General features: G+C 44.6%; 1 protein-coding gene across 15 annotated transcripts in view; it reads left to right on the forward strand.

The window, feature by feature from the left end:
• The window catches only part of BRSK2 (BR serine/threonine kinase 2), a 450,698-nt gene that overhangs the window by 379,954 nt on the left and 45,860 nt on the right, over nucleotides 1-24,884 (forward strand). For 8 of the 15 annotated variants that reach the window (XM_043517778.1, XM_043517776.1, XM_043517785.1 and 5 more), the window contains exons 10-12: nucleotides 2,598-2,762; nucleotides 3,559-3,656; nucleotides 13,108-13,258. In XM_043517778.1, coding sequence (XP_043373713.1) covers nucleotides 2,598-2,762; nucleotides 3,559-3,656; nucleotides 13,108-13,258 — 414 coding nt within the window. Of the gene's footprint in view, nucleotides 1-2,597; nucleotides 2,763-3,558; nucleotides 3,657-13,107; nucleotides 13,259-17,278; nucleotides 17,345-21,812; nucleotides 21,837-24,884 lie in introns of all 15 variants that reach the window. The other 7 variants (XM_038404500.2, XM_043517782.1, XM_043517779.1 and 4 more) reach the window with 2 other exon arrangements.

Consider the following 24,884-nt stretch of genomic DNA (forward strand, 5'->3'; position numbering starts at 1 on the left):
AGTAGGACTCTACTCAGCCTGAGGAATGGGGTCAGAATCTGACCCTGAATGAGTAGTCTCCGTGAAGTCTGATCCTATTTACACCAGTGAAAATCCAGAGGGCAAGATTCTGTGTTACTTTTACTTGTGTTAAGTAGTCCCTTATTCCAGAGAGAGAGCCACTGAAATAAATGGGACTACTCAATGTAAAGGGTATAGAATCTGGTCCACGTTGATTTAGCATTACGCTGTATCTGTCCCCAGTGAAACTCCTGATCGTAGTAAGTATTACGGGCTAGGTGATGACACCCTTACTCACATGGCTAGCAGTGTCTCACCTCTGTTTGATTTCATTGAGTCACAGAGTAGCCCCCCATTGACTTCACTGGGATTATTTGAGTAATGGCTCACTCACGTGAGTAGAGGCTTCACAACCCGGCAGTAAACACTTGCAGGATTAAGCCTTGAGTGTGTTTTGTGTAAACTGGCTTTACCTGTATCTGCTGCACTGCATCTGTTGAGTACTCTTTTTCCAGAGTTAAAAATGGTTACACCAAGATGGGAGAGAGAGTAAGAATCCCTAGGAAGTCTTTCCAGGTGCGTCCAGTGATCTACGGTAACACCTCCAGTCTGTGAACCACTGCAGAGGATACATCTTTGAAATGAATTTTAGCCACCTCAATGGGCTGGATTGGCACCTTACCACTTGCACTGACCAAGGTGCAGTGCGTAGTTGCACTGCCCCAGCACACAACAGAGGCTGAATTGTGGCTCTGAGTCTCACAGTTCAGTCTCTGCTTTGCCCTTGCTCCCTGGGGGGAAGTAATTTGTACCTGCCCTTTTCCTGGCACAGCTTGCTCCCTACTCAGCGCTGTGTTCCGCTGCTCTGGCTGGTGCCTTGAGGAGTGGAACCTCTCTCCACTCACCTGTTCGGCCTTACCGTGGCTGCCATCTCCTGTGCATTGTGACCTGCAATGGAGGTAGCCCATCCAGGGACTAAGCGTGCACCTGCCCACCCCCCCCCCATCCCTCTCCTGTGTAGATACATGGACCAGCACAAGCCCAGAATGGGTTAAATTGCGTGACTATTTGTAGAACGTTTGGATTATTTCCTCCAGCATCAAAGGGAAAATTCTGCCCCCAACTCCACATGCCACAAAGGGCACGGAGGGACATTTGGTGCAGGTTCCTGTAGCCCACAGTGGGGAGTCTGTACCACATGTGAATCCACTGCCCATGTCCCTCCGCTGCATAAGGAAGGGAGACCACCATACCAAAAGGCTACTATAGACCTCAGGCTGCTATGGCATCCATAGAGCCTCTCAAGAAGGTGCAGGATTTTTCCCTGCCCAACTCCTGCAAGAACCCCAGCACCAAGTCCATCTGTCTGAGCTTGGTGCAGGTTGCAGGATTCGATGCCCTTTGAATGAACTCAAAGGATGCTTGATGTGCTTGCACTTTATATTATTCAGTCTCCTGGATCTGAAACGAAACCTTGGCATGTTATGTATAGCTAGAGTTTTTTGTTGCAGTGAATAATCAATATTTCCTGCTTCTAGTGAACGAAATGAGACAATTATATAAGAAGCTTGTTTTAGTCACCTTTTAAAAAGTATTGTGCTTCTCTTACTGATTGCTTTTGTATTCCTAGCTCTGTCACTGACCAGCTGTCTGACCTTGGGCAAGTCCTTTGGGCCAGAATTTTCAAACGTGGGTGTCTAAAGATAGGTAACTAGCGGTACATCTACACAGCAATAAAACACTTGTGGCTGGCCCGTATCCTCTGACTCGGGCTCACGGGGCTAGGGCTGTGGGCTATAAAATTGCAGTTAGATGTTCAGGCTCGGGCTGGAGACTGGACTCTGGGATCCCATGAAGGGAGCATGTCCCAGAGCCCAGGCTCCAGCCTAAGACTGAATGTGTTCACTGCAATTTTATAGCCTTGCAAGCCCAAGTCAGCTGACGCAGGCCAGCTGAGGGTTTTTTATTGCAGTGTAGACACACCCTAAGAGTATATTTAGGCACCTAAATAAAGAGCATGGTTTTTAGAAAGTGCCTAGCACCTTCCTCTAAAAATCAGGCCTAGTTAAGATTTCTCAGGTTGGGCACCAAAAAATTGAGGTACCTAAATCACTTTAGAAAGTTTGGACCTCTATAGGACTGCTCTGAAGCTCATCTCTGTTAAAATTAGGGATGGGTGATACCAACTTGTTCACAATTCAAACTTTGGAAGGAAATTGTTCAACTTCACTTAGCCCAAGATCTGATCTGCTCATGACACAGCACCTCTAAGCGGAGTGATTTATAATTGTATGGTATCAGAACACTAAGCAGCTAATAGTTCTTTTAGGGTTGGTACGATGGGAGCTCTTACTGCCTTTCTGCCCAAACAGGGAAGTTTCTCATTAAAGGCCCAAACCTGCAAGATGCTGATTACTCTCAGCTCCCATTGAACTTGTTCTGAAGGGAATTTCTGTCTGCCTTGCAAGGCCAGACTTCTCAATGGAATGTTGACACTCTTTTTCCATTTGTTGTTTTCACCTCTATCTCAGAGCAAGGGTTTCACTTGTTGTTCACCTCTCTCGGTCTGTCTCTGTCTCTTTCTCTCTCAATTGCAGAGGGGGTAAAAATGAACCAGAACCAGAGCAACCAATTCCTCGAAAGGTGCAGATTCGCTCTCTCCCTTCCCTGGAGGACATTGATCCAGACGTGTTAGACAGCATGCACTCCTTAGGCTGCTTCCGCGACCGAAATAAACTCTTACAGGACCTGTTGTCGGAAGAGTAAGCAATCACTCAATCTTAACATCGGGTTAACAGAGGGTTAGAGGGGATTAGAAATGGAATATGGAACGTTTTACTTCTAGAGCACTGATACGAACATGGCCCCGATTTGGAGGGACTGAAAGTCATTTCTCCTGCCCTGGCTGTTCAGTGGAAATGAGTTGGGAGGAAGGGGGAAGTCTCAGTGTACTACTTAAAGCATAGGTGCCCCCCATCACATAAATTACGGTTGCAACTGGCATCCTTGTTAGAGAGATATGGCAGGTAGAATTACCTCTCTCAACCTCCAGAATTGATCTCTGCAGGTGAGGACTCACATACATGGGCATGGGGAATTTGCACTGTTACTGCCTGTGCTGTGCCTGCATCTGTTGGTAAATAATATACTTCAGTTTCCAGAGCCCTGCCAGCTTTCCTAAGTATTATGAGGGATCATCTAGTGGGCACCAGACTAGGATCCAGGAGATCTAGCTTCAGTTCCTGACTCAGACACAAACTTCCTGTCTGGCCTTGGGCCATTCACTTATATTTACCCTGTGCCTTAGTTCCTCGTCTGTAAAATGGTGGTACATCTGCCTTCCTCAGAGGGGCCTTGAGAAGATCAAATCTATTGATGTTGTCAAGGCACTCAGATACTATAGTGCTGGGGGCCAGATAAGAAAAGAGATCATTAGATTTGGGTTATTTAGAACATTTGTAACTATTGTGTTTGATGGGGGAAGAGTAATTTGCATTTTTTTTCTCTGTGGCATCTGCAGCAAGTTAGAAGGTTTCTTCCTTCATTTATTGTTTTCAGAGAAAACCAAGAGAAAATGATTTATTTTCTTCTCCTTGATCGGAAAGAGAGGTATCCCAGTCATGAGGATGAGGACCTGCCCCCTCGGAATGAAATAGGTATTTAAATCATGGTCCCAGTCACTTTTGACCCATTTCAGTCTGTTCCTCTTGGGTTTATCTTCCTATTGTTGGCATTCGCCCTCCCCTTTCCCACTGAAACAAGCTACGATAGTACTAATGTTCTGTGAGGCTCCAGCAACCTGGGGAAGTCAGCTCTGCTGTTGAGCTAAACGTAAAGCGTCTGCTTCTCAGCTACACTAAGGCCCTTTTACACCTCTCTGGCAGTGCAACAGACCTTCGTATTTACTTTACATTGCCAGTGTGGTGTAAAGGAGCTTTAGTTAACTGAGAATTCAGAGCACAGTCTAGAGTTTAGACCATCTCCATCATTTGAAATGTAAGCACAGAAAGAGGGGCAATTAATCAATGAGACATGGTATTTTTTCTGCTCAGTAGCTGATCCCTTAGGTCCCAATCTTCTCTAGACTTAGTTTTACACGTGCAGGTATCCCCAGTGAAGTCAATAGAATTGCCCACATGTGTACAGGTAAGTATGCAGGATCAGGGTCTTTCAAGGAAATGACAGCAGTCACCTCCTCCTAGCAAACCCGCTCTAAATGTTAAAAGCAGGTAAAACAAACGAAACTCTGAAAAATTGAAAACTTAAACTTTGCGATAGAACTGATCACAACATTGGGGAGGGTTGTGAAAATGTCAGTTTCCCCCAGGTTTCAACAAAATTTGAAATTTCAAGGAATATTTTTGTGAAAATTTTAAAATTAGAAATATTTCAAAACAATGGGAGAAAAATCCACAAAAATGGCATCCTAATTTTCTCCCTCTCTCTCTCTCTCTCTCTCTCTCTCTCTCTCTCTCTCTTTTTTTAATTGTTGAAATTCAACATTTTGGTGAAAATATTTGTCCAAAAAATTGAAATTTGGAAAATGTTGACCAGCTGAACTTTTCTAATATATGTATGTGTCAATGTGTTCACCAGATCTCTATGAAAAATAGCGTAGGGGGAAAACTGACAAGTATGATGGATATATATATATATATGTATATACATATATATATATATATATATATATATATATACATGATATTCATATATACATATATGAAGGAGAGATGATGGTGCGTTAGAAAGGTTTTATCAGCCTGAAATACAGATGACCACATGATAGTTACACAGGCCATGCCAAATGAGTTCCACTGCAATATTTATACCACGCAGCTTATTACTGTATATTAAAGATATTTTTGAACAATTTTCACGGATTTATTGGACTTACACATTGTATCACTTTGTCTGTATAGCCAGGTAATCCTTTACCACTGTAGTGCTCTTGTAGTACTATTGTTACTTATTATTTGCATTGTGAAGCCACATGCATAGATCCGGACCCCACTGTACTAGATGCTGTACAAGCACAGAACGAAAAGACATTCCTGGCTCCAAAGACCTTACAGTCTAAATCAAGGGTTCTCAACCTTTTTCTTTCTGAGGCCCCTGCAACATGCTACAAAAACTCTACGGCCCACCTGTGCCACAACAGCTGTTTTTCTGCATATAAAAACCAGGGCCACATTAGGGGGTAGCAAGCAGGGCAGTTGCCCAGGGCCCCATGCCACAGTGGGCCCCACGTAACTAAGCTGCTCAAGCTTTAGTTTTGGGCTTTCTGCCCTGGGCCCCAGTGAGTCTAATGCCAATCCTGGTTGTCGGACCCCCTGAAACCTGCTCATGGCCCACCAGGGGGCCTCGAACCCCTGGGTGAGAACTGCTGATCTAAGTGACTTCAACTATACATGACTCAAAGGGAATCAAAAATACATAACTAATAAAATTTTAGAAAAGTACCTGAAATAGCATTTCTGTACTTGTTGTGGTTTTTAAGTCTAGTATCTCATGACCTTCAAGGCTAGAAGCAAGTGCTGCCTATCCCACTGAAATGCTTGGACTCTCCCAGTCCTGCTGTGTGATGAAATATTGAACTTTAAATCTGTCGAGACTTAATTCAAGACTCATGCTCTGGGCCTCAGGTCTGTGCAGTTTTTCCAAGAAATCTCATATGTCGGAGGAAACTATAAAACGCTTACCTAGCAGACTGATTTTTAACAATGTGACCTGCTTGAAGCTGCAGGGAGTATGGAACGTTAGCATGCTTCTGGCGGAGATGGGTTAGTAGGCAGAGTGTAGGTAATGTGGTCAAAGGTGCCTTATAAATGCAGTTTATCACATGGTTCTGTAATTTATCTATTTAATCACATGTACAGTATATCACTACCACACAAGTTTTGTGTATATTTGTGTGTTTGTATTCCTGTCTTCCTACAGTGGCTCATTGACTTTTGACTTGGGTAGATGATTTTGCAACACAGGGACAGGGTTCCCCTATGCCACAGATACTTCTGCTATTGAACAGTAGTAGCAGAAGTGATTGAATCATTACCTCCAATGCATAAGTGAATGCAAAGCCATGCCCTAAATATGTCATATACCTCTCCTCCCATCTCCCAATCCTGTACCTCCCACAACATTTTCACTTGCTGGTTCAAATACTGACCATCTGAATTGGAATTTTCTACACAGGATGAGAAAGAGTTCCCCAACAGCGGTAGGCTATCTTTGAGCCAGATATAGCACTGTGCTATGACAGCACATTGTAGAATCCCCGAGCATTATTATTTGAGTGTTAGTAAGATCTACTTCCTTTCCCAAAGGGGGTTTCCATCTCCTCTGCTCCCAGCAGTGTCTCTGGGAACATGGGGCAAAGTTTAAGTAAGAGTAATCATGCTTTTGATGAATATCTCCTCATTAGCCATGAGCACTGACCTTGCTCCAAGAGAAGAGGAAGGGTGAAAGGAAATGGTAATGGATTTAATCATAACTGCTCTGAGAGATCACATTCCTCAGAGATGCGTGTTGCCTAAGCACTTGCCAAATAAAACTACATGTACACATACTGAACTCTTCCTCTTTCTTTGTATGGTACAGTTTGGAAAGAATGGATGCAGGCAGTGAGCATAGGCTTCTGAATTCCAGTTGAAGCAAAAAAGGGGAGATCAGGCTCTATCTCTATAAACTCCCCTTCCCTTCCTGGTTTCCTTTTTGTGTTTGTTTCACTCTGTGTGCAGATATCTCTTTCTCAGAGAAGTAGGAGAAAGTTTTCTTTTTTTCATCATTTGAGGCAACGTTCTATTACTTTTCTCCCTGCAAAGCTTTACTGGGAGCAGAAGTGCACAAGCAGGAGACCTTCCTCCTTTTGCTCTCTGTGTAATCTTGTTCGTTGGTGATTTGTTGACACCAGTTTAGCTTCTGTGGGGAGGGTTTCTGTCCTCTGACTTTGGAGGTCGCAAATCGGACCTGGGAGGTTGGAAGCTGAGAAACAAGCTGACAGATCTTCTCTTGTGTCAGAGGAACCTTCAGTGCAAAATGATGCTTTGAAGGTTAAATGGAAAATGTGGTGGAAGGGCAGCTGTGGGGAATCTGCAGGGCCAGCCCTCCTATTGTGGCACCCTTTGTAAAGCAGAACATGTGACACAGCTTCCTCCAAATCTACAGTAGTGCCTCCTCAACTCTGCATAACCATGACACACTCCAACCTGCCTCCAACTTGCTTTCAGCTGCCTTCAGCCTGTGGCAGGATAACTGTATTTAATTATCAGTGCAACTTGGTTACTTCATTATCATCATGATCATCACAAAGGCAAATCCCAGAGGGATGTAGCCTCCTTGCAGATTGAGCACACCATTGATCAATCTCTCGGTAGGTCCTTAAGACAGTGTGGCTGAATGTTCGGTCTGTGCCCATCCGTGGCATTCTTATGCATCACCTCAGCTTTTGCTGACAACCTGAGTGGCATCCTGTAGCAATATTCCTTGGTAAATATGCTTCATAGTTTGTTGGTCTTCCATCCTAAGAATATGTCCATACCAACAAAGAGACACCAAACTGAAGTAAGACTCACTGGCCTGTAATTCCCAGGATTGCTCCCTCCAACATTTCCTCCCCTCCAACCCTCTGGTATAGTAACTGATTTTAAGGAGAGATTGAATATTTTAGTTAGCAGCTCAGCCACTTTATCCTTGTGTTCCTGCAGAAGTCTTGGGTATATCCCAGCCAATCCTAATGACTTGCTGTTATTAGTTTTTTGACAGTTCCTCATCTTTAATATGTTTAAAAAAATAGATTGGAGGTAGATATCGCCCCAACATCTTATGTGGTGGAGTTTAATGCAAAGGAATCATTTAGTTTCTCAGCAATATCCTTATCCTCCTTAATTGCTCCTGTTACTCTCTGATGGGCCAGCTGACCCACAGTCCTGTCCACAAGCTTCCTGCTTCAGATATATTTGCAAGATGTCTCATAATCTGTGTTTATCTTTGGCTAATTGCTCTTCATAGTCTTTCTTAGCTCTCTCCTAACTCCCAGCTTACGTTTGACTTGCCGTACTTAATGCTTCATGTTATGGGTGTCACTCGGGCTGGATTTCCATTTGCTGAAGTCTCCTATTTTGATCTGGTTTGGCTCAAATTACCCCTTGAACCTTGCCATTTGATTAGACTGTTTTTTTTTTCCCTTCTTGCTTCCTTTGTTGTTGAAGGTTAGCCATACCTTAGGTGACTCTGTTACTCTGCCAAAGTAACCCCTGTGCCACATCTGAGGATTTTCCTTTCCTTGCTTTTGAGTTAGCCTCTCTCAGACTGGCTTAATCTTTTATTTTATTTTTAAGTCCCCCTTTCTAAAGTTTAGTATCCCCAGGCTAGTCTTTGATATCATCCCTTTGCTGAAAACATTGAACTTAATTAAATTCCAGTCACTGTTGCTTCATGATTCAGCTACAATTACTTTTTGAACCAACAGTAGCATGTTACATAAGACTAACTGGAGAACAGCCTCTCTTCTTGATTTAGCTGTTTGAAGCAGCCATCATTAAAACTGTCAAGAAATTATTTCTGTAAACCTTGTCCCAATGTCACATTTGACCAGTTCATATGTGTGCAGTTGAAGTCACTCACTGTTATTGCTTTATTGGATCTTTCTGCCTCTTCAATTTATTGGTTTGTTTTTCTGCTGCCTTTTTAACAGGAGAAATATTATTGTTAATGATAAATAATAAAAATGATTAGAGGCCTCACACTGGTCGGACCCCATTGTGCTCCACATTGTTTGCATATATAGTAAATAATAGTTCCTGTCCTCTGGGGCTTACAGTTTAGAAGACATAAGAGAGAGATGAAACAAGCAAGTGGGTGGAGGTAGCAGTGGAGGATGGGGTAACAAAAATAAACAGAGTATCAATATTGATGATGATAATCATTATTAATAATAATAATTAATTAATAGAAGTATCAGGAATGTTAAAACTGGGTTCCCCTGGTTTAAATACAGGATCTCTTGATGGGGGAAGGGTCTCAGAGAATGTTTTTTGTGAGCTCTCCAATCTCAATGGAAGAGGCAAACGATATCTTCTCTCTAAGGTATTCATTAGTCATTGGAATTAGATAGGTCTTTACAGCTACAAACAAATGAAGGGTTTTAAAACAGTCTCATTTAAAAAAAAATCCCTTCTCCTCTCACTTGCTCAGCTATCCTTCTCGGTATGGGTTTGCTACCATCAGAGTCAGGATGATCCAGTGATTAGGGCACTGGCTGGGACTCAGGAGACCAGCCCCACCACAGACTTCCTGTGTGACCTTGTGCAAGTCACTTAGGGCCAGATTTTTCAAGGTATTTCAGCAACCAAAGATCCACATTTCCATGGGAATGAGGCACTTTGGTGCTTTTGAAAATCTCTCTAGGCACTTGTCTGCATCTTTAGGTGCCTAAATACCTTTAGAAATCTGGTTTCTAGTGCCTCAGATCCCCATCTATGAAATAGGGATAATAGCACTAGCCTACCTCACAGGAGCGTTGTGAGGATGAACACACTACAGATTGTGAAGAGCTCAGTTACTGCAGTCATGGAGCCATATAAGCACCATATATAGATACATTTCATTCACTCTCCAGTCACCATAGAGTCACCCAGGTTAGACAAGACCTTAATTTTTAATGTAAAAAGAAAGTAGGGGGGAAAGAAACCCCAAAACTTTCATGCCTTCTTCATACATCACTCTCTTCCCTCCACCAGTTTTCAGAGTAGCAGCCGTGTTAGTCTGTATTCTCAAAAAGAAAAGGAGTACTTGTGGCACCTTAGAGACTAACAAATTTATTAGAGCATAAGCTTTCGTGAGCTACAGCTCACTTCATCGGATGCATTTGGTGGAAAAAACAGAGTAGAGATTTATATACACACACACAGAGAACATGAAACAATGGGTTTATCATACACACTGTAAGGAGAGTGATCACTTAAGATAAGCCATCACCAACAGCAGGGGGGGGAAGGAGGAAAACCTTTCATGGTGACAAGCAGGTAGGCTAATTCCAGCAGTTAACAAGAATATCAGAGGAACAGTGGGGGGTGGGGTGGGAGGGAGAAATACCATGGGGAAATAGTTTTACTTTGTGTAATGACTCATCCATTCCCAGTCTCTATTCAAGCCTAAGTTAATTGTATCCAGTTTGCAAATTAATTCCAATTCAGCCGTCTCTCGTTGGAGTCTGTTTTTGAAGCTTTTTTGTTGAAGTATAGCCACTCTTAGGTCTGTGATCGAGTGACCAGAGAGATTGAAGTGTTCTCCAACTGGTTTTTGAATGTTATAATTCTTGACGTCTGATTTGTGTCCATTCATTCTTTTACGTAGAGACTGTCCAGTTTGGCCAATGTACATGGCAGAGGGGCATTGCTGGCACATGATGGCATATATCACATTGGTAGATGCGCAGGTGAACGAGCCTCTGATAGTGTGGCTGATGTGATTAGGCCCTATGATGGTATCCCCTGAATAGATATGTGGACAGAGTTGGCAACGGGCTTTGTTGCAAGGATAGGTTCCTGGGTTAGTGGTTCTGTTGTGTGGTGTGTGGTTGCTGGTGAGTATTTGCTTCAGATTGGGGGGCTGTCTGTAAGCAAGGACTGGTCTATCTCCCAAGATCTGAGAGAGCGATGGCTCGTCCTTCAGGATAGGTTGTAGATCCTTGATGATGCGTTGGAGGGGTTTTAGTTGGGGGCTGAAGGTGATGGCTAGTGGCGTTCTGTTGTTTTCTTTGTTGGGCCTGTCCTGTAGTAGGTGACTTCTGGGTACTCTTCTGGCTCTGTCAATCTGTTTCTTCACTTCAGCAGGTGGGTACTGTAGTTGTAGGAATGCATGATAGAGATCTTGTAGGTGTTTGTCTCTGTCTGAGGGGTTGGAGCAAATGCGGTTATATCGTAGCGCTTGGCTGTAGACAATGGATCGAGTGGTATGATCTGGATGAAAGCTAGAGGCATGTAGGTAGGAATAGCGGTCAGTAGGTTTCCGATATAGGGTGGTGTTTATGTGACCATCGCTTATTAGCACCGTAGTGTCCAGGAAGTGGATCTCTTGTGTGGACTGGTCCAGGCTGAGGTTGATGGTGGGATGGAAATTGTTGAAATCATGGTGGAATTCCTCAAGAGCTTCTTTTCCATGGGTCCAGATGATGAAGATGTCATCAATGTAGCGCAAGTAGAGTAGGGGCATTAGGGAACGAGAGCTGAGGAAGCGTTGTTCTAAGTCAGCCATAAAAATGTTGGCATACTGTGGGGCCATGCGGGTACCCATCGCAGTGCCGCTGATTTGAAGGTATACATTGTCACCAAATGTGAAATAGTTATGGGTCAGGACAAAGTCACAAAGTTCTGCCACCAGGTTAGCCGTGACAGTATCGGGGATACTGTTCCTGACGGCTTGTAGTCCATCTTTGTGTGGAATATTGGTGTAGAGGGCTTCTACATCCATAGTGGCTAGGATGGTGTTTTTAGGAAGATCACCAATGGACTGTAGTTTCCTCAGGAAATCGGTGGTGTCTCGAAGATAGCTGGGAGTGCTGGTAACGAAGGGCCTGAGGAGGGAGTCTACATAGCCAGACAATCCTGCTGTCAGGGTGCCAATGCCTGAGATGATGGGGCGTCCAGGATTTCCAGGTTTATGGATCTTGGGTAGCAGATAGAATACCCCAGGTCCTGGCTCCAGGGGTGTGTCTGTGCGGATTTGTTCTTGTGCTTTTTCAGGGAGTTTCTTGAGCAAATGCTGTAGTTTCTTTTGGTAACTCTCACTGGGATCAGAGGGTAATGGCTTGTAGAAAGTGGTGTTGGAGAGCTGCCTAGTAGCCTCTTGTTCATACTCTGACCTATTCATGATGACGACAGCACCTCCTTTGTCAGCCTTTTTGATTATGATGTCAGAGTTGTTTCTGAGGCTGTGGATGGCACTGTGTTCTGCATGGCTGAGGTTATGGGGTAAGCGATGCTGCTTTTCCACAATTTCAGCTCGTGCACGTCGGCGGAAGCAGTCTATGTAGAAATCCAGGCTGCTGTTTCGACCTTCAGGAGGAGTCCACCTAGAATCCTTCTTTTTGTAGTGTTGGCAGGAAGGTCTCTGTGGGTTAATATGTTGGTCAGAGGTGTGTTGGAAATATTCCTTGAGTCTGAGACGTCGAAAATAGGATTCTAGGTCACCACAGAACTGTATCATGTTCGTGGGGGTGGAGGGGCAAAAGGAGAGGCCCCGAGATAGGACAGATTCTTCCGCTGGGCTAAGAGTATAGTTGGATAAATTAACAATATTGCTGGGTGGGTTACGGGAACCATTGTTGTGGCCCCTTGTGGCATATAGTAGTTTAGATAGCTTAGTGTCCTTTTTCTTTTGTAGAGAATCAAAGTGTGTTTTGTAAATGGCTTAACGTAATGCCTAAATTAACTTAGGCTTGAATAGAGACTGGGAATGGATGAGTCATTACACAAAGTAAAACTATTTCCCCATGGTATTTCTCCCTCCCACCCCACCCCCCACTGTTCCTCTGATATTCTTGTTAACTGCTGGAATTAGCCTACCTGCTTGTCACCATGAAAGGTTTTCCTCCTTCCCCCCCCTGCTGTTGGTGATGGCTTATCTTAAGTGATCACTCTCCTTACAGTGTGTATGATAAACCCATTGTTTCATGTTCTCTGTGTGTGTGTATATAAATCTCTACTCTGTTTTTTCCACCAAATGCATCCGATGAAGTGAGCTGTAGCTCACGAAAGCTTATGCTCTAATAAATTTGTTAGTCTCTAAGGTGCCACAAGTACTCCTTTTCTTCCCTCCACCACTCACTCTCTTCCCATCCGATGCTCAGTTGATCAACCTTGACTGATTTTTGAATGTTTGCAAGCAGCAGCTGAGACATATGCATTGTTTGGCAGCTGTGAAGAGGTGAAATTTGTGACTTGGGAAAGAGGAGATTGCAAATGTTTCTTCCCTTTCATCAGGGGACAATCAGCTCGCTCTCTGTGGGGGCAGGTGTGTGAGGGGGATTGCTGAGGGAGGGCTGCCAGGCTAAAGCACAGGAGATGGGCCACAGCCAGACTCAGCTGACTGCATTCTCTTTGCGCAAAGATCCCCCCAGGAAGCGTGTGGACTCCCCAATGCTGAACCGGCATGGGAAGCGGCGGCCAGAGCGGAAGTCGATGGAGGTTCTCAGTGTGACGGATGGCGGTTCCCCGGTCCCAGCTCGCAGAGCTATTGAAATGGCACAGCATGGACAGAGGTAGGTAGCCCCCATAGCCAGGAAAGATGAACCCCGTACTCCTTGACTCCCCTACTTCCCCTCTACACCCTATACACAGGAGGAGTTCAAGAAAATGTTCTAGCCACACCAGCATTCGTAGAAACATCCAGCAGCACTCATGGTTACTGGCACCATTGTATCAGTTCTATCCATGGCATGAGGGTCCTGTCCATTGAACCCTTTTACTCAGAATCCTACTGAGACCCTTGAAACTGATGTCATGAGAATAGTATGAATCTGGAGAAACTCTACCTTTGGGTGCCTCTCAGGGCTGCTGTCAAACTCAGTATGACCCTGACGCTTGTAGCTCACTGGATTTCTTAAGCGTAGTGGGTATGTATCATTCCAGTTCTCTCACATGCAAGGAAACTGCTGCTGTTGTGGTATGCTGGAGAGGAGTGGGGGGAATGGTGTCCCCAGGGGAACTGCTGTGTGAACTGCCCTTCTGGTTGTGGTATACCATGGAGACGGTTTCCACGCTCATTACAGGAGTGCCACGCCAGGGAAAGGCAGAAAGAAAGCATGTGTATTTGGAACAACACAGAGATATATCAATCTGTATCAAAGAACATCACATGGACATATACTGTCAGTGCTTTAGCTTGTAATTCAGCTTTTGTGACATGGTCTTTTCCCTCAGCTGTTAAGATCTGCTCAGGAAGAGTCTCCTGTGCACAGAAGCTCCTTTTGCTGGCTGACAGCTGGGCGAAGAGCATGAAATAAAGACGTTCAGAGGCCCTTAGAACGGCCTGTGATTCTTGTTGGATGGTTGAAGCAGTTCTAACCCTAGAGTGAAGAAAGCTATTCCCCGAGAGCTGCTAGGATTTATTCCATGGCTGGGTATCCTTAAGATTCAGTGTCGGAAAGATTCCTCATTATAGGTCAGACAGGACATCAGCTTTATTCCCCCCTCCCCCCCCCCCCCGGCCCCGATACTGAAATAGAAGGATCTCTGTAGTGATCAGGGAGCTGTTTCGGGGAAACGTGTGTTTCACAGAGGCCACGGATGTTAAAGAAGGTAGAATGAAGAATAAGGCTGAGCACCCTGGGAACAAACAGTTACCAAGCAGTAGCCACTAGAATCAAACATCCACTTTTTCCCCATCTCGCCTTTAATCCAGTCCCAGTACCTGGAGGTCCTGCTTGCCCATGAAGTTCTCATGTATGAGACAGCCTCTGGTGCAGTGTGCGGACTTCCGCACCCAGCTGCAGACAGTTTGTTGCCTTAGTAAGCTGCTATACTCTGCAATTGCTTGCGGGGAGCATTTACCAAGGTGGAACAACAAAGAGGAACCGGGAATAATGGTGAGACAGACAAACTGAGTTAGGAGCAAGTCATTCGACCAGCCTAAAGCTTCCTGGCCTGATCCCGATGTGTTCTGATAGCTGGAACACTCCCTTCCATCTCTCACCTTTGGCTTGTGAGTCCATAACAAGTTGTCAGAAAGCTAAAAAAGGGGAAATCAAGGGCTCGTATTATCCAGCACATTCTGTTTTGCTTTGAATCTCCTATTCTCCCCCACAATTGGAAAATGTTGCAATATGAGGTGATCAGTGGAAAGAGACACAAGAGGAATGTCTGAGATTATCTCAGAGACACTGAAGAGAGATGCATTGGCGGCATGTCAATAAGGGATGTCTTTAGGTTAAAGAAGGCAGGACTCATGCCAGAGGTGTCAGGGTCAATCAAAAGGGATACACTGGGAGTGTGTGTGTGCAGCAGAGAATTTCAGCTAATGCAAAACATACAGATCTGATGAAGGACAGTGGAGGGGCACACGCTGACATTATGCGGGATGATGCCCAGTTCAGTGATGCATATTTTGGAAGAGGTTAAGGGGAAGGTGCTATTTTATTTCAGGCTTAGGCTTTCATTACTCAAACACTCTCCACATCTGTAGATGACAACGGCACAGTGTGAGTTGCTGGCAGTGTGATTATTTATAACGTGAGCCGGCTTCATTAACACGCCACTGCACAGAGTGTGTCTGGGGATGGTGCATTGCTGATAGGGGCACCATCTGTCAGAACAGTCAGTAACAAAACGCTAGGTGCCTGCGCCAAGAATCAGGTTTTTAAGGCTAGCTGTATAGTATCCAGCAGCAAGTGACCCCCAGACAGTGGATTTTGCAGCATTTCTTCTTAGCCCGGTAACTTTCAGGGGGGTGGTGCTGCCCTGATAGTCTCAGTCTGGGCAGATGGATATAAACTGCTGTATTCCAGGAGGTTTGTACTGCACTTGGAAGGTGAAGAGAGACTGAGGAGACAGTCCTAGTTAGAGATGAATGACTGTGTAAACACCAGGAAATATACACCCGTTGCTTCCTTCACAAGCTACCAGAGATGCTTCTCTAGCTCAGTGGGCAAAGCACTCCCTTGTGACTTGTGTTTTAGTCCCACTGTAGTGAACATCTGTTTATTTGCAGAAAGGGTATGCATGTGATAGGCTCCAGTTGTATGTGGATAAACAACACTCTTGGCACCCAGCCTGGGACCACAGGAGCCTCTAATCTTGATATTATGGGCTTGATATCCTGTTAGAGTAGCCACTCAAGCTTGAAATAGGGGACTCAAACCCAACAGGTTGGTAAAAGAGCTTTTGTGCTGAAAGCATTAGGAAAAACATAGCCGTTCAGTGACTTAGTCCTGGAGAAGAACAGTGGAACAAGTGAAGGACTGGCTTCCAGCTTACAAGCTGCTGCCCATCCAGCGCTGCTTGAAACAATGGTGTTGGCCCCTTAAGTGCTCTCTGTTGTTTCTCTGACTGTATGTGACACACTAAAAGCACACAAACACCCACTGCGCCTACAACTGGTGATTAGATTTGGCTTTATCCTGATTTTAGCCAGCCCGAACGTATTGAAGGGGAGAGTGCTACTGAGCTAAATCATTGCCAGTGCTTTTCTTTCCCACCAATTTCAGACTGTTTGGCTCCTGCTAGAAGCCACAGCTTCACTCCTGCCAGGAGAAACGTCAGAGGGGAGGGGATTGGTGCACGGAACACTGTAGACACCTCCTGGCACTAAGAATCGTGTGAAATGGACAGCCCCTCCTTTAGGTGGTGCCTGTTACCCCTTCAGCAGCTCGAACCTCTGCTGGGGTGCCAGAATTTTCACAGTGGCAAGGGTCAGAGTTGAGAAGATTTGATCAAACTTCCTAAAGTTGATTCCATCAACTATTCATTTTCCTTCCATTCTTTTTCTTGTGGGTTGCTGAGGTGGATAGCACGAATGAAATATCAGCCAGTGCTGGCAGGCTGTATTGTGAAGAGCAGCTATCCACATAACACGGAGCTAACACATAACATAGACCTCCTTTAGTGAGGCTTTTAGAGTCCTGCTTCTCAGCTACTGGGATTCTGACCCAAGTTTGGGAAGCAGAATGGTTCTTTCTGAGGATGGAGAGGGGTGTGGGACTGGCAGGAACAAGCCATGAAGAGAAGAAAAATAAAAGAGGCCTGTAAGAAGATCTGCTTGCAGTTTTCAATCTGTGCCTAGCGTGTGCTTAGTGTTAATGACTTCCCGGAAAGGCTTTCAGATTCCCAGCAGGAGTAAGGAGGGCTTTGCTATTTTCACATTCAAGCATGGTCCATCTCCAGTAAGAAATATGAGCAAGTGGACTCCAGCTGGGGTTGTCAGTGGAGTAATGGGGAGCAGGGTGTTGGGTGTGTTTGTTGGGGAGGTCACAGACCACGAGAGGCTGGGAGTCTACTCTTAGAGAATACTTCTACAGGGGTCTGATTCTGCCATGTGCCGAAGGTCTCAGCTCTCACCAAAGCCAGTGGGACTGGGAGTTGAGGAAGCTCAGCACCTTCACGAGATGATCAGCTCCATTCAGGATGGAGCCATAGTTCGGAAAGGAGTAGGAAAAGTGTTTTGGAGATTTGCTTTAAAAAGGACGTGGGTCGGGAGGGCTTAGTGTCAGGGATGCTTTCAGGTGAATCTCTTTTATGAATGTCCATATTAGTAACTCTGTTTTCTCACTTTGTTCCTGCCATAGTAAAACAATGTTCAGTAAAAGCCTGGATATCTCTGAAGCCAATCCCAAATTCAACAAAGAAGAAAGGTATAAACACTGACAATCTGTTCCTCTCCTCTACCTCACTGCTGAGACCTTAAAGATGCAGCACTTATCTTCTCCATGTGGGGATGCAGCTGCTCATGCCTAGAGAGAGCCAGGGAGGGTGGGCGGTGTTTTGTGGGGATTTGGGGGGATTTTGTGTGTGTCTTCTGCCGTAGAATGCTATGTATTTTTATATACAACCCTTCATATGAATCTGTCCCCAAATGCTTCATGCACCGGCTGTGTCTGTATTAGGATTTCCCCCTAAAATTTCATATTATCTCTACCACTGAATCAGCCCCCCCCCCGGGTGTTCACAATGGTGGGAGTATACCAGTGTAGAAAGGGGACTGGTATTTTAAACCACCATGTTACCTGAACCTGCTTTAAGAAAGGCAGAAAACTCTGTGCTTTAAAGGCCAGCAGCCATGTGGAGCTCTGTCTACACTACACTCCCATCATTGCCAACTCCAGTGCGGCTGAGGCAGTGGTAGCAATGGTGTGAAGTTTTAGGGTCAGAAGAAAAATGCCTTCAGCCAAGGGGCAGGCTCTTTAAGGCTGTAGTAGATACACGAGCCAGAGAGAGAAAGAAAAGGAATATTTATGGGTGAGATTGAATCAGGATGCTGCAGATTCAGTGACTCAGGAAATAGTTGCAGGTAGCTGGGAAAGATGGGGAGGAGGGATAGCTCAGTGGTTTGAGCATTAGCCTGCTAAACCCAGGATTGTGAGTTCAATCCTTGAGAGGGCCATTTGGGATCTGGGGCAAAAATTGGGGATTGGTCCTGCTTGGAGCAGGGGGTTGGACTAGATGATCTCCTGAGATCCCTTCCAACCCTGGTAATCTATTCTATTCTATTCTATTCTATGAAACTCCCAACTGCTGCAGAGAGAGGCAAATGGGGCAGAGAGGCCACCAAATTTGGGAATTTAAATAGAGACTCTTGGGCTCATTTACAAAATTAATTTAGCCTTTTGGAGGAAGAGGGTGCTATGAAACACTGAGCACCAGAGTGATGGAGTTCGTTTCTGGTGCTAACAGTAAGCTATAACACAATGCTATTCCACACCATATTGTAGCCCTCCTACGCTACATGATAAAGACAGTGCTTAAAAACCCTTGATCTTTCCCCAGTCCTTAGCTCTTACACCCTGAGCCAGTGTGGTTATGTCTTTATGGGATTTCCTGTCCACTGGGCCATGTGCACGTCTCATGGGGAAAGTGGGTGGCAGAGGGAACACCCTGTCAATTAACAGTCTGTAATAATAACAGCAATACTGAATATTTATATTGTGACATTAACTCACAAATCCATCCAGTTAAGGGGCCAGCAACAAAAGCCAAAACCAGAAGGATAGAGGCTGCTCCATGGCACTGAAGTGGGAGGAAAGTTGAAGGTTTCTCAAGGTTCCACAAAAAATCTGGAGGAACCCTGCTTCCCTTTATACAGAAACCTTTCCAGTTTAATATAATCATGGCCCTTTAAATATAAATCTTTTGAGACTTCCCATGTGTGAGAGTGACAGTCTTCCTATCAGCCTTTCACAGACTGACACAATCAATGGAACACACTGTTTAAGGGCCCTGCGGCTGCCACAGAAAAGATGCAGGTAGAGCACTGAGTTTGCCAGCAGACGGAGGGACAGATCCTGAGACAGCATGCCAGGTACTCGTATGAGACCCAGCAAGAAATGAGCAGGGGCACCCAAGCTGTCAGGATCTCATGAAAGCTCGTGTCCAGGAAGAGGTAATGGATTGCCAAAGGAGCACGCAAACTTGGTTCCTGAGACTTGCAGCCCTGTTATCGTAGATACAGACCTTTCATATCCCCCACTCTAATCCCTCACTGAACCAGAAAGTGAGATCTGATGAATGCCTGGAAGCTTGGGCATTTCTTTTTAGCCCTATCTAAATTATTCCAAAACTGCTCAGAAAAACAGCCCTTCCACAGCATTTAGGACTTGGTCATAGGTACAGAGAGGCCTTTTCATCTAGTCTGTGATGCAAGAACTGTCTGCTAAGTCTCCCCAGCTCCATTGGTTTTCCTTTGCACTTCTTCTACAGCTGTGCAAAGGGTGGAGAAGATGACACTTCAGGAACTGCTGGGAGAATCCCCTAAAGACACAACTGCACTTCTAGCTACATCACAGAGGAGATGTTTTCAGAGGGCAGGCGGGCTGGGCTGTGCTTCTGCAGGAGAACCTCCTAGGGGCCTCTTGATTGAAAGGAGATCGATGAGGAAAGAGATGGTTTGGCACATTCCCTGCCACCTTCCTCCACATTTTTATCTTTCTGGGTGTTAAGCTGAAAGGGTCTCCATGATGAGAAAAGAAGTGGGAGGCAAAGGGGAAATAGTCTTCAGATCTGATAATGGAGCAGGGAGAGGAAGGAAGGGCAGCAAAGAGAATCCCAGCAAAATGACCCCTCTGGGACTAACTAATCATGGTGGCCACTAAATTCTTGGCCAACATTTCATTCTCTGGTTTTTTTATTTCTCTTGTTTAAAAGGAATACTGCATCTTTAAGGATCCTCCCCCTCTAGATGCACATGATTGTCTTAATAGCTGAGGCCACTGTCCCTCTCCTCTCCTCTCTCTTTTCTCTCTTTTAGCTCCCTCTCGCTCCTTTCAATGCTTTCCTTCTTCTGTATCTGGGTTGCTGCAGCTCCGTAGTTCACTTGCTTCAATATTGCAAGGAATGCACATGTCTGCACTGCTGGGTCTATTGTGTTCTGGGTTTGTTATTTTTTTAACCTCATTTCCCATCTCCCTTTCCTCTAGTCTCAGTTTGCTTTCTGTTCGTTGTTAAAATCCTCTGTGCCTTTCCCTTTGGGGAAAATGACTCACAATGAAAGAAAAGTGGATAAATCTATATACGCACATTATGTATGTATTTCAGTACACTGTGTGTGAGTATGGGTGTATTTTACAAATATGTACACACACAGTAGGAGCCAAATCCTGCTCTCGGTTATATCCGTTTAAATGAATTTTCACTGATATAACTGAGAACAGGGTTTGGCCCTATGCATGTGAATTAGGATCTTATCCAAATTATAACTCGAAACCAAGTATCAATGGAGTGTCACTCATGCATATGAAAAAGCACTCACTATAATGCTTCTTTCCACCTCTCTGTCAATGTACAATATAGTGACATTTTTTTAAATTGTATATGAGTCTTAAGTTTTCTTAAGATCACCCCCATGTTGCCTGGCACAGCGTTCAGAACATTCACATAACAAGAAACACATCTGGCTGTGTTTATAAGTAAACTGTGAAATCGACTTGGCAAATGCTGAATTTGGCATTTATGGTGGGGATCATCTTGTGGAGGATTGACCGGCCATGGGTAACTCTGGCAGCTAGGGAGCCTATTACAGAAACTGGAGAGAGAGAGAGAGAGAGAGAGAGAGAGAATGATGTTTCTATCCTACTTGGAGTTTGGTTTAATATCAAACCAGAGCTTTTCATATTAATCAAACATCAGATTGGAGAAATAATAAGTATGGGTACTCTCCCAATCTAGCTCACAACCCAATCAGGGCATGGAGAGCTTAATAAAAATAATCCTACCTCTTCCTTGCGTGCTTTGATCAGCAGTGAAAAATGAAGTGTGTTGAATATTTGAATTGCTACCATCAAGCTTAAAAATCAACATACCATGGGAATAAATGGACAGTTCACACCTCTTTTAGGGTTGGTTTACACTCTGTTCACATTGGAAGACTATTTCTGCAACTTCTAAGGCCTGGAGACTTGATTTATTTTAAATGAAAAATTAGATTCTGGAGCACAGAATCGCATCCCCAGGGATAAGTACTGGCATGACCCAGCTAATCTGAATCCCTGATTTTAACACAGTAAATGCTCCCTCATGACTATTAAGCTAATATCAAAGCAGGTTTCAACTTTGCTTACAGTCTCACTCACTGGGGCTCCCAGACTGGTTCAGAAATGTGGACTTTAATGACCAATACCTTTCCCAGTATATGCATAGGAAAAAATGCTTCTCGCCAGGCCAGTTTGAGGGGCAGAGGGACACTGTGCTGAGCAAAATGGGTGCAAAGAGATCAGTCTTTTTAACACTCTGATATAACTGTTCTTCATCTAAGAGATGTTATGGAAACAAAACAAGGAACACAACCCCCCAACTCTGCTGACTGTTCAGTTGGGTGGTGTTGGTTTCTCTGAACACCTTAGTATATTCTCTCCCAGTTCCCAAATGCAAAAGTCTGACATTTCTGCATTGTTTGTGTGCAGTATGGAAATCATTGTCTAGTAAATGAAACTGTCCCCTAGCATTCCTGGTCTCCTGAGCGGGAGGCACCTATGGCAATAATTCTGACCATTCAGTTCTCTGAACAGTATTTCACTTTGCTTTTCGTACTCTTCTCTCCACCTGCCTCCACGTCGTCTCCCACCCCTCTTTCTCTCTCTCTCTCTCCCCTCTTTATTTCCCCCTTCCAAGGATGGCGAGTGCAGATGCATTGGGGTAAGCTCCAGTTTTGGATTATACCTGTTGTTGGACTTGTTATATCTTATAGAAAGATTTTGTAACTTGCAGAGTTAACAAATATAGACATATAGACTTGATCAAATGAAACTTTTTAACAATGAGAGAGATGTGGGAAGAAGCATTTTTGTGTGTCGGGGTCTGTGTGTGTGTGTGTGTGTTAGAGTCACACACTCTATATACGTCTCTTCTTCTTTTGTTTGTTTGTTTGTTTTTAATGTGTCAAGAGACACAAAACTAATCTCTGACGCTATTCAGATACTAAGACACTTTGAGAATGAAAACCCCTGCCCCACCTATTGCACTTTTCATGTCTGTATGGCACACCTGATTGATTATTGATATTTGAATAGCAACGTCCTTCCCCCCCACCACCACCCAAGATGAAGCTAAAACCCACACATGGTCTAAAATAATTCCTGGGTATTTTCCCTCCTCTTAGCACAAGTTCTTCTTCCATGAGAAAACAATCAGCTCTGACACCTTCAAAGCACTTTATTTTCTGATACAACTAGGAATATGGTCACACTTTAGATTGTTTCATTTATTAATAATTATTAAATTGACAATAAAGTATTAATATGTTTTAATAAATTGTAATAGATTTTCCAGCAAGTCAGTAGATGCTTAGACCCAGAGGTTATAACCATCTATAGCACCTTCTAATGATATAGCTATAACCACCTATAACGTACTACTCGGGTCAGGTTTCAGAGTAGCAGCCGTGTTAGTCTGTATTCACAAAAAGAAAAGGAGTACTTGTGGCACCTTAGAGACTAACAAATTTATTAGAGCATAAGCTTTCGTGAGCTACAGCTCACTTCATCGGATGCATTTGGTGGAAAAAACAGAGGAGAGATTTATATACATACACACAGAGAACATGAAACAATGGGTTTATCATACACACTGTAAGGAGAGTGATCACTTAAGATAAGCCATCACCAGCAGCGGGGGGGGGGGGGGGGGAAGGAGGAAAACCTTTCATGGTGACAAGCAAGGTAGGCTAATTCCAGCAGTTAACAAGAATATCAGAGGAACAGTGGGGGGTGGGGTGGGAGGGAAAAATACCATGGGGAAATAGAAAAGGAGTACTTGTGGCACCTTAGAGACTAACAAATTTATTAAAGCATAAGCTTTCGTGAGCTACAGCTCACTTCATCGGATGCATAGTTTTATTTTGTGTAATGACTCATCCATTCCCAGTCTCTATTCAAGCTTAAGTTAATTGTATCCAGTTTGCAAATTAATTCCAATTCAGCAATCTCTCGTTGGAGTCTGTTTCTGAAGCTTTTTTGTTGAAGTATAGCCACTCTTAGGTCTGTGATCGAGTGACCAGAGAGATTGAAGTGTTCTCCAACTGGTTTTTGAATGTTATAATTCTTGACGTCTGATTTGTGTCCATTCATTCGTTTACGTAGAGACTGTCCAGTTTGGCCAATGTACATGGCAGAGGGGCATTGCTGGCACATGATGGCATAGATCACATTGGTAGATGCGCAGGTGAAGGAGCCTCTGATAGTGTGGCTGATGTGATTAGGCCCTATGATGGTATCCCCTGAATAGATATGTGGACAGAGTTGGCAACGGGCTTTGTTGCAAGGATAGGTTCCTGGGTTAGTGGTTCTGTTGTGTGGTGTGTGGTTGCTGGTGAGTATTTGCTTCAGATTGGGGGGCTGTCTGTAAGCAAGGACTGGTCTGTCTCCCAAGATCTGTGAGAGTGATGGATCGTCCTTCAGGATAGGTTGTAGATCCTTGATGATGCGTTGGAGAGGTTTTAGTTGGGGGCTGAAGGTGATGGCTAGTGGTGTTCTGTTGTTTTCTTTGTTGGGCCTGTCCTGTAGTAGGTGACTTCTGGGTACTCTTCTGGCTCTGTCAATCTGTTTCTTCACTTCAGCAGGTGGGTATTGTAGTTGTAGGAATGCATGATAGAGATCTTGTAGGTGTGTGTCTCTGTCTGAGGGGTTGGAGCAAATGCGGTTATATCGTAGTGCTTGGCTGTAGACAATGGATCGAGTGGTATGATCTGGATGAAAGCTAGAGGCATGTAGGTAGGAATAGCGGTCAGTAGGTTTCCGATATAGGGCTGACCAACATATTAACCCACAGAGACCTTCCTGCCAACACTACAAAAAGAAGGATTCTGGGTGGACTCCTCCTGAAGGTCGAAACAGCAGCCTGGATTTCTACATAGAGTGCTTCCGCCGACGTGCACGAGCTGAAATTGTGGAAAAGCAGCATCGCTTACCCCATAACCTCAGCCATGCAGAACACAGTGCCATCCACAGCCTCAGAAACAACTCTGACATCATAATCAAAAAGGCTGACAAAGGAGGTGCTGTCGTCATCATGAATAGGTCGGAGTATGAACAAGAGGCTACAAGGCAGCTCTCCAACACCACTTTCTACAAGCCATTACCCTCTGATCCCACTGAGAGTTGCCAAAAGAAACTACAGCATTTGCTCAAGAAACTCCCTGAAAAAGCACAAGAACAAATCCGCACAGACACACCCCTGGAGCCCCGACCTGGGGTATTCTGTCTGCTACCCAAGATCCATAAACCTGGAAATCCTGGACGCCCCATCATCTCAGGCATTGGCACCCTGACAGCAGGATTGTCTGGCTATGTAGACTCCCTCCTCAGGCCCTTCGTTACCAGCACTCCCAGCTATCTTCGAGACACCACTGACTTCCTGAGGAAACTACAATCCATTGGTGATCTTCCTAAAAACACCATCCTAGCCACTATGGATGTAGAAGCCTCTACACCAACATTCCACACAAAGATGGACTACAAGCCGTCAGGAACAGTATCCCCGATACTGTCACGGCTAACGTGGTGGCTGAACTTTGTGACTTTGTCCTCACCCATAACTATTTCACATTTGGTGACAATGTATACCTTCAAGTCAGCAGCACTGCGATGGGTACCCGCATGGCCCCACAGTATGCCAACATTTTTATGGCTGACTTAGAACAACGCTTCCTCAGCTCTCGTCCCCTAATGCCCCTACTCTACTTGCGCT

The sequence above is a fragment of the Dermochelys coriacea genome, chromosome 6 (genome assembly GCF_009764565.3).
Source record: "Dermochelys coriacea isolate rDerCor1 chromosome 6, rDerCor1.pri.v4, whole genome shotgun sequence".
NCBI classification, from domain to species: Eukaryota; Metazoa; Chordata; order Testudines; family Dermochelyidae; genus Dermochelys; species Dermochelys coriacea.